The sequence below is a fragment of the Microcaecilia unicolor genome, chromosome 6 (assembly GCF_901765095.1).
Source record: "Microcaecilia unicolor chromosome 6, aMicUni1.1, whole genome shotgun sequence".
In the NCBI taxonomy this organism is placed as follows: Eukaryota; Metazoa; Chordata; class Amphibia; order Gymnophiona; family Siphonopidae; genus Microcaecilia; species Microcaecilia unicolor.
The window spans coordinates 319,107,674-319,123,651 of NC_044036.1; the positions used below are offsets into that span (position 1 = coordinate 319,107,674).

The 15,978-nt window shown below is 44.1% G+C and overlaps 1 protein-coding gene across 1 annotated transcript in view; it reads left to right on the forward strand.

Moving 5' to 3' along the window:
• Positions 1–12,263, forward strand: part of USH1G (USH1 protein network component sans) — a 54,136-nt gene extending 41,873 nt beyond the window's left edge. The window contains exon 2 of the mRNA XM_030207201.1: positions 11,018–12,263. Coding sequence (XP_030063061.1) covers positions 11,018–12,263 — 1,246 coding nt within the window. The remainder of the gene's footprint in view (positions 1–11,017) is intronic.
• The last annotated feature ends 3,715 nt before the right edge of the window (positions 12,264–15,978 follow it).

Consider the following 15,978-nt stretch of genomic DNA (forward strand, 5'->3'; position numbering starts at 1 on the left):
AGGCATTTTATGAAATTGCATGGAAAAGAAGCTCTACTTAGCTTCTATTCAGATCATGTTCCCCAGCTGACCAGTCGGGGGCTGTTAAGGAAGGCTGACATACTCTTTGATTAATACCCCATGCTGCAAAACACAGCCGTGTTGGTGGCTCGTGTTCTAGGGAACACTTGAACAGTGCATCTTTTCCTGTTATAAGAATTACAGTATTACTTACACAATAAACACTTATAACTAAAGCGGATTTATGATTAGAAATTTCTGGCAATAGTGGAGGTTGGAGTTGTCCATATCTCCACATAACAGTGTATGATGGTCCAAATATAATACTTGTTTTATTCAGTAAATGCCATTTGGATTTGTTTATTGATTAACTTACAGGCAGTGGAATGCTTTTTTGATTTTGTCTTTTTTTTGTCATTCCTGAGAGACAAAAGCTCTAAGTACCTTTATAAAATAGGCTTAAAATAGATACCTTTTTCATCTAAGTGCCCCCACATAGTTTTCCTTCCCCGACCTAAACATGCGTCTAAAATGGCAGATGACGTTTAATGTGAGCGAGTGCAAAGTGCTGCATGTGGGAAAGAGGAACCCGAATTATAGCTACGTCATGCAAGGTTCCACGTTAGGAGTCACAGACCAAGAAAGGGATCTAGGTGTCGTCGTTGATGATACGTTGAAACCTTCTGCTCAGTGTGCTGCTGCGGCTAAGAAAGCAAATAAAATGTTAGGTATTATTAGGAAAGGAATGGGAAGCAAAAATGAGGATGTTATAATGCCTTTGTATCGCTCCATGGTGCGACCGCACCTCGAATATTGTGTTCAATTCTGGACGCCGCATCTCAAAAAAGATATAGTGGAATTAGAAAAGGTGCAGAGAAGGGCGACGAAAATGATAAAGGGGATGGGACGACTTCCCTATGAGGAAAGGCTAAAACGGCTAGGGCTCTTCAGCTTGGAGAAAAGGTGGCTCAGGGGAGATCTGATAGAGGTCTATAAAATAATGAGTGGAGTTGAACGGGTAGATGCGAAGCGTCTGTTTACGCTTTCCAAAAATACTAGGACTAGGGGGCATGCGATGAAGCTACAAAGTAATAAATTTAAAATGAATCAGAGAAAATTTTTCTTCACTCAACATGTAATTAAACTCTGGAATTCGTTGCCAGAGAATGTGGTAAAGGCGGTTAGCTTAGCGGAGTTTTAAAAAATGTTTGGACGGCTTCCTAAAGGAAAAGTCCATAGACCATTATTAAATGAACTTGGGGAAAATCCACTATTTCTGGGATCAGCAGTATAAAATGTTTTGTACGTTTTTGGGATCTTGCCGGGTATTTGTAACCTGGATTGGCCACTGTTGGAAACAGGATGCTGGGCTCCATGGACCTTTGGTCTTTCCCAGTATGGCAACACTTATGTACTTATGCTCCTGCAAATGCCTCTTTTTAACCTGGCTAAAAGTACATTAAGGAAGCCTGTGTGTACTTAAACACAGACGAGGGAGGGTTGCTATCAACCCAGTTTACCTGGCTGAATAACTTTGGAAATTGCTCTTTGTGACACATAATCTGAACTCACGAATATGTGAAAACACCAACAAACAGAAACATTTACTACAAACCTTCATACAATGGTGGACATGTATTATATGTACCACTCACACACACAAATCGAGGCTAACCTCACACCTCCAATCTCTCCACCATCGCCAGCAGTTGCCTTCTCTTTAATCAAATGCAATCAATAATTTATATTTCTCTTGCAGTTCTTCAAATATTTATCTTTCCTAGCTTTGACATACCACAGGAGAGAGGGGGAACCAGGGAGTGGGTGGAGTCAGTAAGGAACCTGGAAGGATCAGTGAATACAGCCTTGGTTTAAATTTGCAACAGAGGTAAGAAAATAGCATTGGAAGAGACCTTGAGTTCATCTCAGCCTATTCTATGTCTGCTGATATTCCAACTTCCTACTGTCTGTTCACAAGATACTAGACTTTGAGCTGTTCAAGATCAAATGATGTTGAGTGTGTTTTCTACCATTGACTTGAGGGGAGCTGACAGTTTTGTTGGATCCAGTGTTCCTCGGTAGATAGTGATGGGAAAACTGTAGGACCACTTGAGTGTAAAGACTGATGGTCCCACAGTTCCAGTCTCTCCCAGCAGGAGGTGCTGTAGATATTCTGTAGGCGCACATGCAGGGGAGAGCTCACAAGTTCTTTGAGCCCCAGGGTCTGTATGGACAAACAAGCCCAGTTGAAGGACTGCTCATGTTTCTTTAATCTGAGTTATTCCCAGGGGGAGGCATTGTACGAAATACTGACCAGAAAAAGGATAGTTAGGAGCACTATAGCCATAGGTCACCCAGGACTGATGCAAAGATAAAAAGTACCCTAGGCAAACCTTCAGCTTTTATCTTCTCCACCCACCCCCAATTCTAATATGTAACATGTAAAACTGCACACTAATTGTTTTTTGTATTTTATTTTACATTTGTACCCTGTGCTTTCCCACTCATGGCAGGCTCAATGCGGCTTACATATTGTGTACAGGTACTTATTTGTACCTGGGGCAATGGAGGGTCAAGTGACTTGCCCAGAGTCACAAGGAGCTGCCTGTGCCTGAAGTGGGAATTGAACTCAGTTCCTCAGGACCAGAGTCCACCACCCTAACTATTTTCTGGCTGTCACAACCTATGGTTTTGATTTGAATGCAGATACACTTCATTGCCCCCCAGCACCTGTCACCCTAGGCAGCCATCTTGTTTGCCTAGTAACTAAGCCAGCCCAGAGGGCACCAGTGCTACGGTTAAAAGTTTCATAACTGGAGTGGCCTAGTGGTTAGGGTGGTGGACTCTGGTCCTGGGGAACTGGGGAACTGAGTTCAATTTCCACTTCAGGCACAGGCAGCTCCTTGTGACTCCGGGCAAATCACTTAACCCTCCATTGCCCCATGTAAGCCGCATTGAGCCTGCCATGAGTGGGAAAGCGCAGGGTACAAATGTAACAAAAATAAAATAGATACTATTGGAGATTCTACATGGAATGTTGCTACTATTGGAGATTCTACATGGAATGTTGCTATTCCACTAGCCTAGCAACATTCCATGTAGAAGGCTGCGCAGGCTTCTGTTTCTGTGAGTCTGACGTCCTGCACGTACGTGCAGGACGCCAGACTCACAGAAGCAGAAGCCTGTGCGGCCACATTGGTGATCTGCAAGGGACGACTTCTACATGGAATGTTGCTATTGGCAACATTCCATGTAGAATCTCAAATAGTAGCAACAGTGGAGGAGTGGCCTAGTGGTTAGGATGGTGGACTTTGGTCCTAAGGAACTGAGGAACTGCGTTCAATTCCCACTTCAGGCACAGGCAGCTCCTTGTGACTCTGGGCAAGTCACTTAACCCTCCATTGCCCCATGTAAGCCGCATTGAGCCTGCCATGAGTGGGAAAGCGTAGGGTACAAATGTAACAAAAACAAAAAAGCTGAACACTAATAACCTTAAAAGACAGGTTTTACATCCTTGATCTAAATGCATCCCTCTTTGTACCCCATTTAAAAGTATGCATGCTATGGAAGCCAGAGAGGAGTTATTTTCAAGCGGACCAATTTACCTTGTAAATAACTTTGAAAATTGCAGTCCACATATTTTTTCTGCAGAGCTAGGGTTACCTTCACGCATTCTTTTGGCTGTCTGTTCTTGTGGGTTGAAGCAGACTCATCATAATGCCCCTTAATTAACATTCTCATTGGCAGAATGAATGCAATAGAATAATGATATCATTGCATAGGCCTCTTAATCACATTATGTGAGTGTGGGACTTCTGAGAAATACAGAAACGTAATACTTCATCATTTGAAACTGGATGCCTGGGATGGAGGATACTAGATTTCACTCTCAGCTGGGCAATCAAAAAAAAAAAACCAAACTATGCAATGCAATGCAAAGCAAAATAATCTCTGCTTTCCTTTTTTTTCAGCTGTACTCCAGTGACAAGTGCTTGGGAGGCAAGACTAGGTGGTCACCTAGGGCAGCAGCTTCTTGAGGGTAAAACAATAGGTCCTGGCAGCCAAACTCAAAGAACCATCAGCACATGCTTTAATCTGCATTTTTATAGGATGTTTCTGTTATGATCACGATTGTTGAATTTGATTGTCATCATCTTAGGGGGGGGGGGGGGCTGCAAACTAGTGGTCTGAAGGTTAATTGGGAGGGAGGGGTAAGGCTGAAGGTTTGTCTAGGGCACCCACCGCCTTTGCACAAGCTCTAACGGGAGGTGTGTTCACTGACTGTACTGGATGAGGCGAAGCAAATTTACAGTGTTTTGGGTTTAGACTGATAACTTTTACACAATTAGGCAGGACATATACTCAGTCCGTATGGATACATCATGGGGGGGGGGGGGGTCTTTTGGTTTATTTGGTCATTGGCTACTGATAACAGTGCATTAATTATGTAATGGGATTTATTAATCACCTTTATGAAGAGATTCACCCAAGGCGGTGTACAGCAGGTACAGTTTAAAATAAAACTTACAATATTGTTAACAGCATAACAATAGTAAAATGACCAAACATAAGCGTAAATGCAATCCATGAAGTAAACTTGGAAAGGCAAATTGAAACCAAGTAATATGTGATACAATATCAGAAATATAAACATTTAACAGCACTGTAAAACAATCATATAACACAAATATGATACATGTTAGCAGAAAACAAATTACATAAGTACATAAGTAATGCCATACTGGGAAAAGACCAAGGGTCCATCGAGCCCAGCATCTTGTCCACGACAGCGGCCAATCCAGGCCAAGGGCACCTGGCAAGCTTCCCAAACGTACAAACATTCTATACATGTTATTCCTGGAATTTTGGATTTTTCCAAGTCCGTTTAGTAGCGGTTTATGGACTTGTCCTTTAGGAAACCGTCCAACCCCTTTTTAAACTCTGCTAAGCTAACCGCCTTCACCACATTTTCCGGCAATGAATTCCAGAGTTTAATTACACGTTGGGTGAAGAAAACTTTTCTCCGATTTGTTTTAAATTTACTACACTGTAGTTTAATCGCATGCCCCCTAGTCCTAGTATTTTTGGAAAGCGTGAACAGACGCTTCACATCCACCTGTTCCACTCCACTCATTATTTTATATACCTCTATCATGTCTCCCTTCAGCCGTCTCTTCTCCAAGCTGAATAGCCCTAGCCTCCTTAGTCTTTCTTCATAGGGAAGTCGTCCCATCCCCGCTATCATTTTAGTCGCCCTTCGCTGCACCTTTTCCAATTCCACTATATCTTTCTTGAGATGCGGCGACCAGAATTGAACACAATACTCAAGGTGCGGTCGCACCATGGAGCGATACAACGGCATTATAACATCCTCACACCTGTTTTCCATACCTTTCCTAATAATACCCAACATTCTATTCGTTTTCCTAGCCGCATTATACCAGACAACATGGAAGAACCATCTCTCTCCTCTTCAATCTGTTCAAAACTCTGCCGCACGACTAATATTTCGCCAAAGTTGTTATGCCCATATCAGCCCTCTCCTGAAATCACTTCACTGGCTCCCTATCCGTTTCCGTATACAATTCAGGCTCCTCTTATTGACCTATAAGTGCATTCACTCTGCAGCCCCTCACTACCTCTCCACCCTCATCTCTCCCTACACTCCTTCCCTAGAACTCTGTTCGCTAGGCAAATCTCTCCTAATTGCACCCTTCTCCTCCATCACTAACTCCAGACTCCGCTTCTTCTATCTCACCACACCTTATGCCTGGAATAGGCTTCCTGAGCCATTACATCTAGCTCCATCCCTCGCAGCCTTCAAATCTGGCTAAAGGCCTACCTGTTTGATGCTGCTTTCGACTCCTGACTTGTAACTTTTATCTTATCCTTATGTGTCCTTCTGTCTGTACTTCCCTTATCCTTTTTGGTCCTGTCTGTTTGTCCTGATTTAGATTGTAAGCTCTTTTGAGCAGGGACTGTCTTTCTTCTTCATGTTCAATTGTAAAGCGCTGCGTACGACTGGTAGCGCTATAGAAGTGATTTATAGTAGTAGTTGTAACATAGACATGATGCTAATTTTGTTTGTACAATACAATGACGCATCTTACTGTACAATGTAGCCAAGGGACCAAGTGCAGATATATAGACGGGGACAAGATGGGTAGTAGAAAGCCAATGGGTGGCTAAACTTATAGGTGACTGGGAGTTTGCACCTGACGTGTAGATAGGTTTAAAAAATGCAAGTTTACAACTGAGCACCTCCATTTAGGTGCCCCAAGGGCACGTGGTAGGAGCCTGTTCTATAATGGAAACTAGGCACCTATGTTCCCTTATAGAATGCTAGTATAACCTGGTGGTATTGGCACTCCTAACATTTAGGTACCTTTGATAGCCATAAAGCTGGCATAAGTGTGAGAACCTAAATGAGGCAGGTGCCCGCATAGTTTACAATATTCTGTAAGTTACACACATAAGTGGAACCTCTCCCCCCATGTACTGCCCATACTCCTTCCCTTTGCAAATACATTCTATGTAAGTTAAGCAGATATTTACATAATTAGTGCATTTATGCATGCCTATGCCTAGGCTATAGGGAGTTTGATGGTCATCCTATGATAGGGCAGAACTGTGCATATGTCAATGGTGTAACCAACATCTCATCCACTCCATCCAATCTGCTGGAGATAATAAATTTAATAATGTATTGGACCTCAGTGGCTCAACTCAGATAACACATTAGTTATTACTGAGTCACCTTAAGCCATACTCCTCATCAGTCCACAGTATTTTTTCAGTGAGTAGTATATAATCATCTAATCCCTTTTATTCAACTTTCCATACTCAATTATTTATGTTATTTATATTCGTTGTATTATTAAAAAGTATTAATCAATGTTGGTCTTGGAGACTCCCAACATGAAATCATGTCTCGCTAGCCGCTGTATCAAGGATCGTCCCCTTTAATGCACATATGCCATCTCCCGGTCTCTACGCCATCGTAAGGGTGTAACCAAGCCATAAGCCAGTGGTTCCCAAACCTAGTCCTGGAGGCGCTCCAGCCAGTCGGGTTTTCAGGATATCCACATTGAATATTGATGAGAGAGATTTGCATGCACCTCCTTCACTGCATGCAAATCTCTCTCATGAATATTCATCATGGATATCCTGAAAACCCGACTGGTTGGGGTGCCTCCAGGACCAGGTTTGGGAACTTCTGCCATAAGCCATCGTAGGGTGACATCGTCATGAATCAAGTAGGGGTCTCAAGTCTTGAGCCAGTCAGAGTGATACAGGCACTGGTCAGCCAGAAGTACTAGGAGCAGAGTCCAGGGCCAGGCATGGCAGTCCATGAGCCTGGAACAAGGCAATGAGTTTTTGCACCAGCAAGGTCTAGATTTCCTTTGGAGGAGACATACACATGTCAAGATTTCTGCTTTCATTGTTTTCTGGTGTCTACACTGCTTACTATCACACCTCTGATGCCAGTGTTCACCAGTTCAAATCCTTGAGTTCCTGGAAGAATGTGATCAAACCTGATGCCATCATAAGCTCGCATATCAGCCCTGTGACGTCCATTGTTAACTTTGGTGCTTTTGTTACCCAAAGGTAAAATGTGGGATACTATGATCAGTGCATTTTGTCTAGCAAAAAAGGTGCCGGTACTCAAATGCCAGGCCACCCTTCAGGGGTGGAGTGATCATTGAGGGACTAACCCCACAATAGCCAGGACCCCTGCAACCAGTCATAGAATCTATGACAAGGCAGAATTTGTATGTAGAACCTGAGCTCTTTCATTAAAATATGAGAACCATGGGTCAAGTTTAGCAGACAGTGGAAAAGGTGCCGGTACTCAGTACCCCCAAGTACCCCCTCAAAAAAAGCCCTGACTATGATGGAAGGATGAGGCAAGAGGCTTGTTATTTATGTCCTACAGATATGAAGTATTTTATAATATTTATTTTTTTATTATAATTTTTTACATTGTTTCTATAAACAGAAATAGAAAATGAGATCCATCCAAATAGCCCACATCAAGGAGAGACATGGAGTGTTTCATAATTTAATAAAAATATTGACATTTCCAAGGATGGCTTAGTGTGCAGAGGACCTGGGTTTAAATTCTAGGTCAGATCTTCCACTTTCTGGACAGGGATTGGGGATGCTTTGCTTGCATACGCTGAGGAGAGAAAGTCTCTGTCCTTGCATAACAGTGACACCTTGTGGCCAGACTTAAGGAACGGTCCACGTCACAGAGGGAGTCACAGTTTGCAGCTCCTTGCCAAGAACTGTTGCTATGAAGGCATGGTTGAGTTGAGGATAGAGGGATTCTATAAAGTTGGTGGTGGTGGTGGGGGAGGGGGGGAATCCACGAGGTGCTGAGAATAACAGAAGAACACAAGAATTGCTGTATTGGGTCAAACCAAAGGTCCTGGTTCCAACAGTTGCAAAACCAGCTCAAAAATCCCCTCAAAAATAGAAGATATTGTGCTGCCTACCCCCAGCAGTGGTTTTCCCCATCTACCTTGTTAATAATCTTATATGGCGTAAAAATAATAATAATATATATATAATATTGAGGGAGAGGGGATTCTTAAGTCCAACCTTCCAGTAGTAGTACAAAACAAACTGTATTCGGGTACAGTAGGTTTCCCTGCCCCTGCAGGGCTTATGATCTATCTTTGCACCTGAGGAGTGAGCAGGGGCGTAGCCAGACACTCAAGTTTGGGTGGGCCTGGACCCAAGGTGGGTGGGCAGAACTCCGCCTTGTCCTACAAGTGATTTGGTTTCTCTCTCTCTTGCCTGCATGCCATATGGTCTTTCAAACATCCCCTCTCCCCCATATACCTTTTAAATAGCAGATTTTCACTGGCAGCAAACAGTTGTTGGGAGTTTTTGGCTGGTGGGGCTTGGGGTCCCTGCCAGCCACATTATAGGTGTGCTGCTACTTGGTGGGCCTGAACCTAAAGTGGGTGGGCCTGGGCCCACCCCAGCCCACCCTTGGCTATGCCACTGGGAGTGAGTGACTTGCCCAAGGACACAAGGAACATCAGTGGGATTTGAGCTGTGGCTTCCCTGGTTCTCAGCCCAAAGCTCTGACCACTAGGCTACTCCTCCACTCCTTCTGCTAAGAATCTCTCTCACACCTGGTGTATTTATTCTTTTTGATGGACTATTCCAGAACTCTTGAGATATGAACACATGTGATTGATGCTTTAAGGTTGAACAGTCTATATCTCAAAATTTCTCCACAAATTTGGACTGTGATCTTTGATAAACTCTGCATGTATTAGAACATAGTAATATTTTTCTATCAGATGGCACAATGCAGATCTACTGTATGTTCCATGGGTTATTAAACTGGCATATACTTGTAACCTAAAAGTTCTTTTTTTTTCTGGAAAACAAATGACAGTGGGAATATTTTTCTAGTTATTATTATTATTATTATTAGTTACATTTGTATCCCACATTTTCCCACCTTTTGCAGGCTCAATGTGGCTTACATATAACCGTCAACGGCGTTACCGATTACGGTCTGAACAAATACATGGTATGAATGAATACAAAGTGATATTGTAGTAGAATGAGGTACATGTATGATAGGTACAGTTGGGGGAACTTAGAGAGGAAAAGGGGGAAGAAGAGTCAGGTAATGTTCGTTATGGTCTTTGGTTGCATTGTGTTGTGGGTGAACAGGCATTTCTATGTTGGGTCCGTGGGGTACGCTCTTCTGAACAGGTCTGTCTTTAGTGCTTTCCGATGTTATCAGTTATCAGTCAGCGATGTCACATAATCATTGCAAAAATTTAAATCTGCATTGAGTATGAGGGCTAGTTTATAAAAGATATAGAAGTAAAAGGTTTGATATGAAATAAATTAGTTCCAAATGCACAGTAGGATTTATGGTAAAGGAGATCTACTTGATAGGGGAAACAATTTTCAGTATTTATGTCCTTTTTTTCTGCATTTACAAATGTTCTTGCCTTTGGATGGGGCACCAGGTTGGTGACTGAACATAAAAATTGTCCAGCTGGGCTGGTCCAATGGATCAGTGGTAGTACAGCAGGCTTTAAAAAAGTGGCATTGTAAAGCGGACTCTTAAGGCCTTATTTATATGAAATATGGAGACCGTTTTGGGTCTTCAGGAAAGTTATTTACAAATTGTTTGTTTTAAGTACATATGGAAACATATTTTAAAAATTTGCAGTTGATTGTGGAGCTGTGATTGAGTTTCTCTGGCTTTCGGACACCAATGTTTTTTACTATGGTCTTTTAAGGCTTTGCATGCATTGGTTTGTTTTTTTTTGTGGCACATTTAAGTCATATGTGCTTTAGCTTTTTCATGTTGAGTACTGCACAAGCCATACAGAAAGACTTGGGGTCAATTCCTGCCTGAACTCTTCTGCTGTTCAGTTCGTCTGGGCTGGAGATGTTGAGGAGTCTGTGTTCACAGTCCCTGGGGTTGATGGAGTCATTGTCATCATGTAATGGTGACATCTAGTGGTCAGATGTAGGGTTCTTGATTGCAGGATTTTGGAAGGTACTCTTTCATGGCTCCCAGCCAAGGACTGTCATTACAGTAACTGCACTAAGTTGGAAGGGGGGTTAAAATATGTTTAAAAAAAAAAAAATCTCTGGACATGTGAATGAAGCGTAGCCCAAAGAAGAAAGGGAACTGCCAGGTTAAAAAAAAAATCAGAATCGCACTACTAATACAGCCTAAAGGTATTTCCAACAGAGGCAAGCAGAGGGTGAGAAACAGCATGTGTAGCACTGTAAACCTAAGAAGTTGGTGAGTTTGTCAACCATGTTTATGATTGTCCTTCACATTAATAAAGTGCATTTGGGTCATCATATTATTGCACCACTATTTATAATGCTATACATTTATGATGGTATAACGATATCAGTGGACATTGGTCTTCATGAGGTAGCTGTGAAGTTTTTTTTTATATATGTATAAGATAATCAAAGTTTTCTGTGTAGTAATCACTTGTTTTCAATGCTATTTTAGGGGCGATCCAGACAAATGTGACATCTGGGGAAACACACCCCTCCATCTCTCAGCAGCTAATGGTCATCTGAATTGTCTCTCCTTCCTTGTGTCTTTTGGGGCCAATATTTGGTGTCTGGACAATGACTACCACACTCCACTGGACATGGCTGCCATGAAGGGCCACATGGAGTGTGTGCGTTACCTGGACTCGATTGCTGCTAAGCAGAGCAGCCTCAACCCAAAGCTGGTGAGCAAGCTAAAGGACAAGGCTTTTAGAGATGCGGAGAAGAGGATCAAGGATTGTGTCAAGATGCAGAAGAAACACCACCAACGAATGGAGAAGAGGTACAGGAAGGAAATGTCAGACAACTCGGACACCATGAGCTTCTCCAGTTATTCCAGCAGCACCATCAGCAGAAAACTGCACCACATGTCCATTGCCACTTCTCTGCCATATTCCCAAGCCACCATCCATGGCACTGCCAAAGGTAAGACCAAAATTCAGAAGAAGCTAGAGAAGAAGAAGCAAGTGGATGGGACATTTAAGATCTATGAGGATGGGAGGAAAAGCGTTAGGTCCTTGTCAGGTCTTCAGCTGGGAAATGACGTTATGTTTGTGAAACAGGGCATTCATGCTAGTCCAAAGGAGCGAACTCGACGCAATGTCAGGGACATGTTCCTGACAGAAGAAGACACAATCTCTCGTGCCATAAGTGACCCAGGTTTACACATAGACTCGACCCACTCTGAGGTCAGTACGGACTCTGGGCATGATTCTTTGTTCAACCGGCCTGGACTGGGCACGATGGTGTTCAGGAGGAACTATGTCAGCAGTGGACTCTTTGGGATTGGACAGGATGATGTCAGTGTGCTGACTGAGAGCGACGGGGCTGGGGTAGGTGTCAATCTACGAAGACGTCTGAAGTGCTCGCCAAGTCTCAATGACAGCATCGGCAGTGCCAATAGCCTTCAGGAGAGGAACATGGAGGAGCTGCCCTGGGAGGAGGTGGAGCTGGGCCTGGATGATGAGGATGGACCGGACACCAGCCCCCTGGAGGCCTTTCTGGCCTCGCTCCACTTGTTTGAGTTTATTTCAGTGCTAAAAAAGGAAAAGATTGACCTGGCAGCTCTAATGCTGTGTTCGGACAACGATCTCAAAAGTATCAACATTCCACTAGGGCCTCGAAAAAAGATTCTGGACGGAATACAGAGGAGGAAGCTGATTCTGGAGAAGCCGAGTGCCATTTTGGACACAGCACTGTAGGTGATAGGGATTCAATCTGTGCATTTTCACCAGAGGTTACTCTATTGGCTTCCTATTACATAAAGGGAATGGATGAATAAGATGAATTTTTACTGTTTTGATGCTATACATAAATTCAACTTATTTATTGATGACCCCCCCCCCCAACACACATACACATCGTATTTAAAAATTACTGAAGCCACAGAGTGTCCGTCAACATTTGTTCTTGCTTTTTTAATGGATACTTTTCCCATGAAAATGTAGTCTCTGGTATTATTTTTCTCTCCCCACCTTAAATATGCTCCCAGAAATACTCCTTCCTAGTGTATCTAACAGTACATGCATTCTTGAATCCTGCACTTAGGCCTAGATGCACTAAACGTTTTTCATCGTTAAATGAGCCCTCAAGGAAGAATTTCCTATCCTTTCCATGCACTAAAGCCTATTTTCCGACGACAGTAGCAGCTAAGGAAAACTGAATGCAGATGAGCAATTCTTCTACAAATCCCATTGAAATGACATGCATTAACCTTTTCCGATTCGTTTAACGCAGGAGAACACCGTGAAATCTAACGAGAGTCTGTACCTCTCGTTAGGGCTGTCTGTCTGCTAGAAGTTAACAAAATCCAATAAAAAAAATAACTGGGGGGGGGGGGGCGAAAACGCGTCAGGGGCGTCCTTTATTGATGCCCCAGGTCGCCGCTGCTCCCCTCTCCCTCAGCACCAAAAAAGAAAAAAAAAAAAAAGGATCGGGAGGGGGCAAAGGCACTCGTCATGAGCGTCCCGTATGGACGCCTTGCCCCCCCCCCCCCGCTGCTCCCCGCTTCCCCCCCCCCCCCCCCCACACACGAAAAATCTCCAATTTTAGCAGCCCCGGGCCGGCCCTCCTCCCTTCCTGTATTCTCCCACACTAGCTCCGCCTCCTGCCATGCTCCGGTCCCGTGCCCCGCTCCCCCTTTGGTCGAGGCTGCCGCTCCCCCCTTCCAACGACCCCCCCCCCCTTTGCCTTACCGGCCCGGGCAGCGCCTCTCACCTCTGCTGCACGGGCAAGAACAGCTGATCGGCGAGTCAGAAGGCCTCCTCAGACGTCCCTTCTTTCTTCCTGGGCCCGCCCTCCTCTGACGTAGGTAAACTACGTAGTTTACCAGGAAGAAAGAAGGGATGTCTGAGGAGGCCTTCTGACTCGCCGATCAGCTGTTCTTGCCCATGCAGCAGAGGTGAGAGGCGCTGCACGGGCCGGTAAGGCAAAGGGGGGGGGGCGTTGGAAGGGGGGAGCGGCAGCCACGACCAAAGGGGGGGCGGGGCACGGGACCGGAGCATGGCAGGAGGCGGAGCTAGTGTGGGAGAATACAGGAAGGGAGGAGGGCCGGCCCGGGGCTGCTAAATTGGAGATTTTTCGTGCAGGGGGGGGGGGGGGAAGCGGGGGGCAGCGGGGGGGGGGGGGGGGCAAGGCGTCCATACAGGACGCTCATGACGAGTGCCTTTGCCCCCTCCCGAAACACACGTGTTTGTGGGTTTTTTTTTTTTTGTTTTGACAGCTGGGCCTTTGTGGCATGCGCAGAGCAGCCAGCATAACGCTTGGGCTGCTCTGCGCATGCTTTAGGCGCTGATTAACGACGGGTTTAACGATTCTGTGATACATCCTACTTTGCAATACCGATCCGAACATTTCTGGAGTGTTTTTGTAGTGCATGCCTCGTTTTTTAAAAATCGTTAAGCACTTTTACGATTCTTATTTTTTAACGTTTGGTTGATGCATCTGGGCCTTACTCTTCATTGGACAAAGGGTAGATGATTTGCAGAAAGTATCTTTTCCTGGGTAGATGATAGGAAATTTGCCTTCAAGATCTTTCTTTCTCTCCCCTTCTGAGGAAAGAAAGACTAAGTGATTTCCTGAAGGAGTGTTTGGTGGAATAAGGACCTGCCTCATTCTCAGTTTCTTAGCTCCAGATCTCCTGAAAAGGGCGATGGTGATACAGAGACCATGGCGGACATTCTAGCCCTAATCACTTCCCAAACAACTGAGGAGGTGGGATAAGACATTAACGATACCCCAGAATGTATTTAATAACGTTATGCTCTCTCTTAGAATATGCACTTTATAAGAACATAAGGGTTGCCCCTACTCCCATCTAGCTCAGTATTCTGTTCCAAACAGTGGCCACTCCAGGTCTCAAGTACCTGGCAGAGTCCCAAAATATGGCCAAATTCCATGCTACTTAATCCCTAGGATAAGAAGTGGATTTCCCCAGTTCTACCTTAATGACGATTAATGGACTTTTCCTCCAAGACTTTGTCAACAGCTTTTTCCCGCCTCCTCTGGCAACGAGTTCCAGAGCTCAACTATAGCTTGAGTGGAAAAATATTTTCCTCTATTTGTTTTAAATGTGTTACTCACGTAACTTCATGGCGTGTCCTTTACAGTTTGTACTTTTTGATAGTGTAAACAATTGATTCACATTTACCTGATCTACTCCACTCAGTTTGTAGCGTGCACTAAACATGAGCACACATTAATGAGAGACACCCATTATATTCCTGTCGGTATCTCTATTTTTAGCACGGGATAAGAAGTTTGCACGCCTACAGTGCAGCGTAGTAAACAGGGCCCTCAGGATTTTATAGATTTCTATTATATCTCCCCTCAGCCCTCTCTTCTCGTAGTTGAATTGCTCTAACCATTTTAGCCTTTACGTAAGTACATAAGTATTGCCACACTGGGACAGACCAAAGGTCCATCAAGCCCAGCATCCTGTTTCCAACAGTAGCCAACCCAGGTCACAAATACCTGGCAAGATCCCAAGGAAGCCTTTCCTCATATCTGAGTTTGCATTATCCTTTGTAGAACTTCGGTACCTTTGTTTTTATTTGGTTTGGTTAGATGTCTAGATTTTTGTGCAACGATGTATTTTGTTCCATTTTGATGACATGCTATGTCTTTATTTTACAGATAGCAGTTTCTACAAGCAAGAGATGAAATTTCAAGTTGCCAGAAAATGCAATACAAGGCTCTGTGTTGGGCTAACAAAAGCCATATATTGGGTCATATTTTTATGCTTCCAGTGACGCTGCTTCCTGTTTGAGGCTCACACAGGAACACAAAGATGAGGGCTGTTCAGCCACTAACTGCTATGCTTGGCTGATCCAGTAGAACTGGTGCACCGTGATTTCACCAGGCACCAGATGCCGCATACTTTAAGGATAGGATGATATGGGGGAGGCTATTAACTCCATGGGGAAGTCTGGGGAGTGTCAAACACCGCAAGGACAGCAGCCCACTAAAAGTCTATGGTTGCTGCAAAATAAATTTCCAAGTGATCCATTGTTTTCTTTTTGTGAAACTTAAAGTATTCATATGTTTACAGAATCATTTCAAATAGTTGGGTTTTTAAAGAAAATTGCTCCAACAGTTTCCTTCTCCTTCTGGGCTTCTAGCTCCTTTGGCCCCATGAGCCATCATTTACAAATACCCATTGATCTCCCCCCCCCCCCCCCCCCCCCCACAAAAAAAAAAAAAATTTAAAATATCCCTCATCCAACCTAGACCAGCCATTATAATGACAATTCTCAGCTGGGAACCACAGACAGCAACTCCCTGCAGAGCCTGCCTAAACTGTCCACCAGATGTCACTGTTAAGCAATGGCTGAGACTCCCTCTCTCCCCTCCCCCACAAGAGCTGTGCATGCTGTCTTTGAAGCTTCCTCTGTCCTGGCTTGCACAAGGAGCAGAATC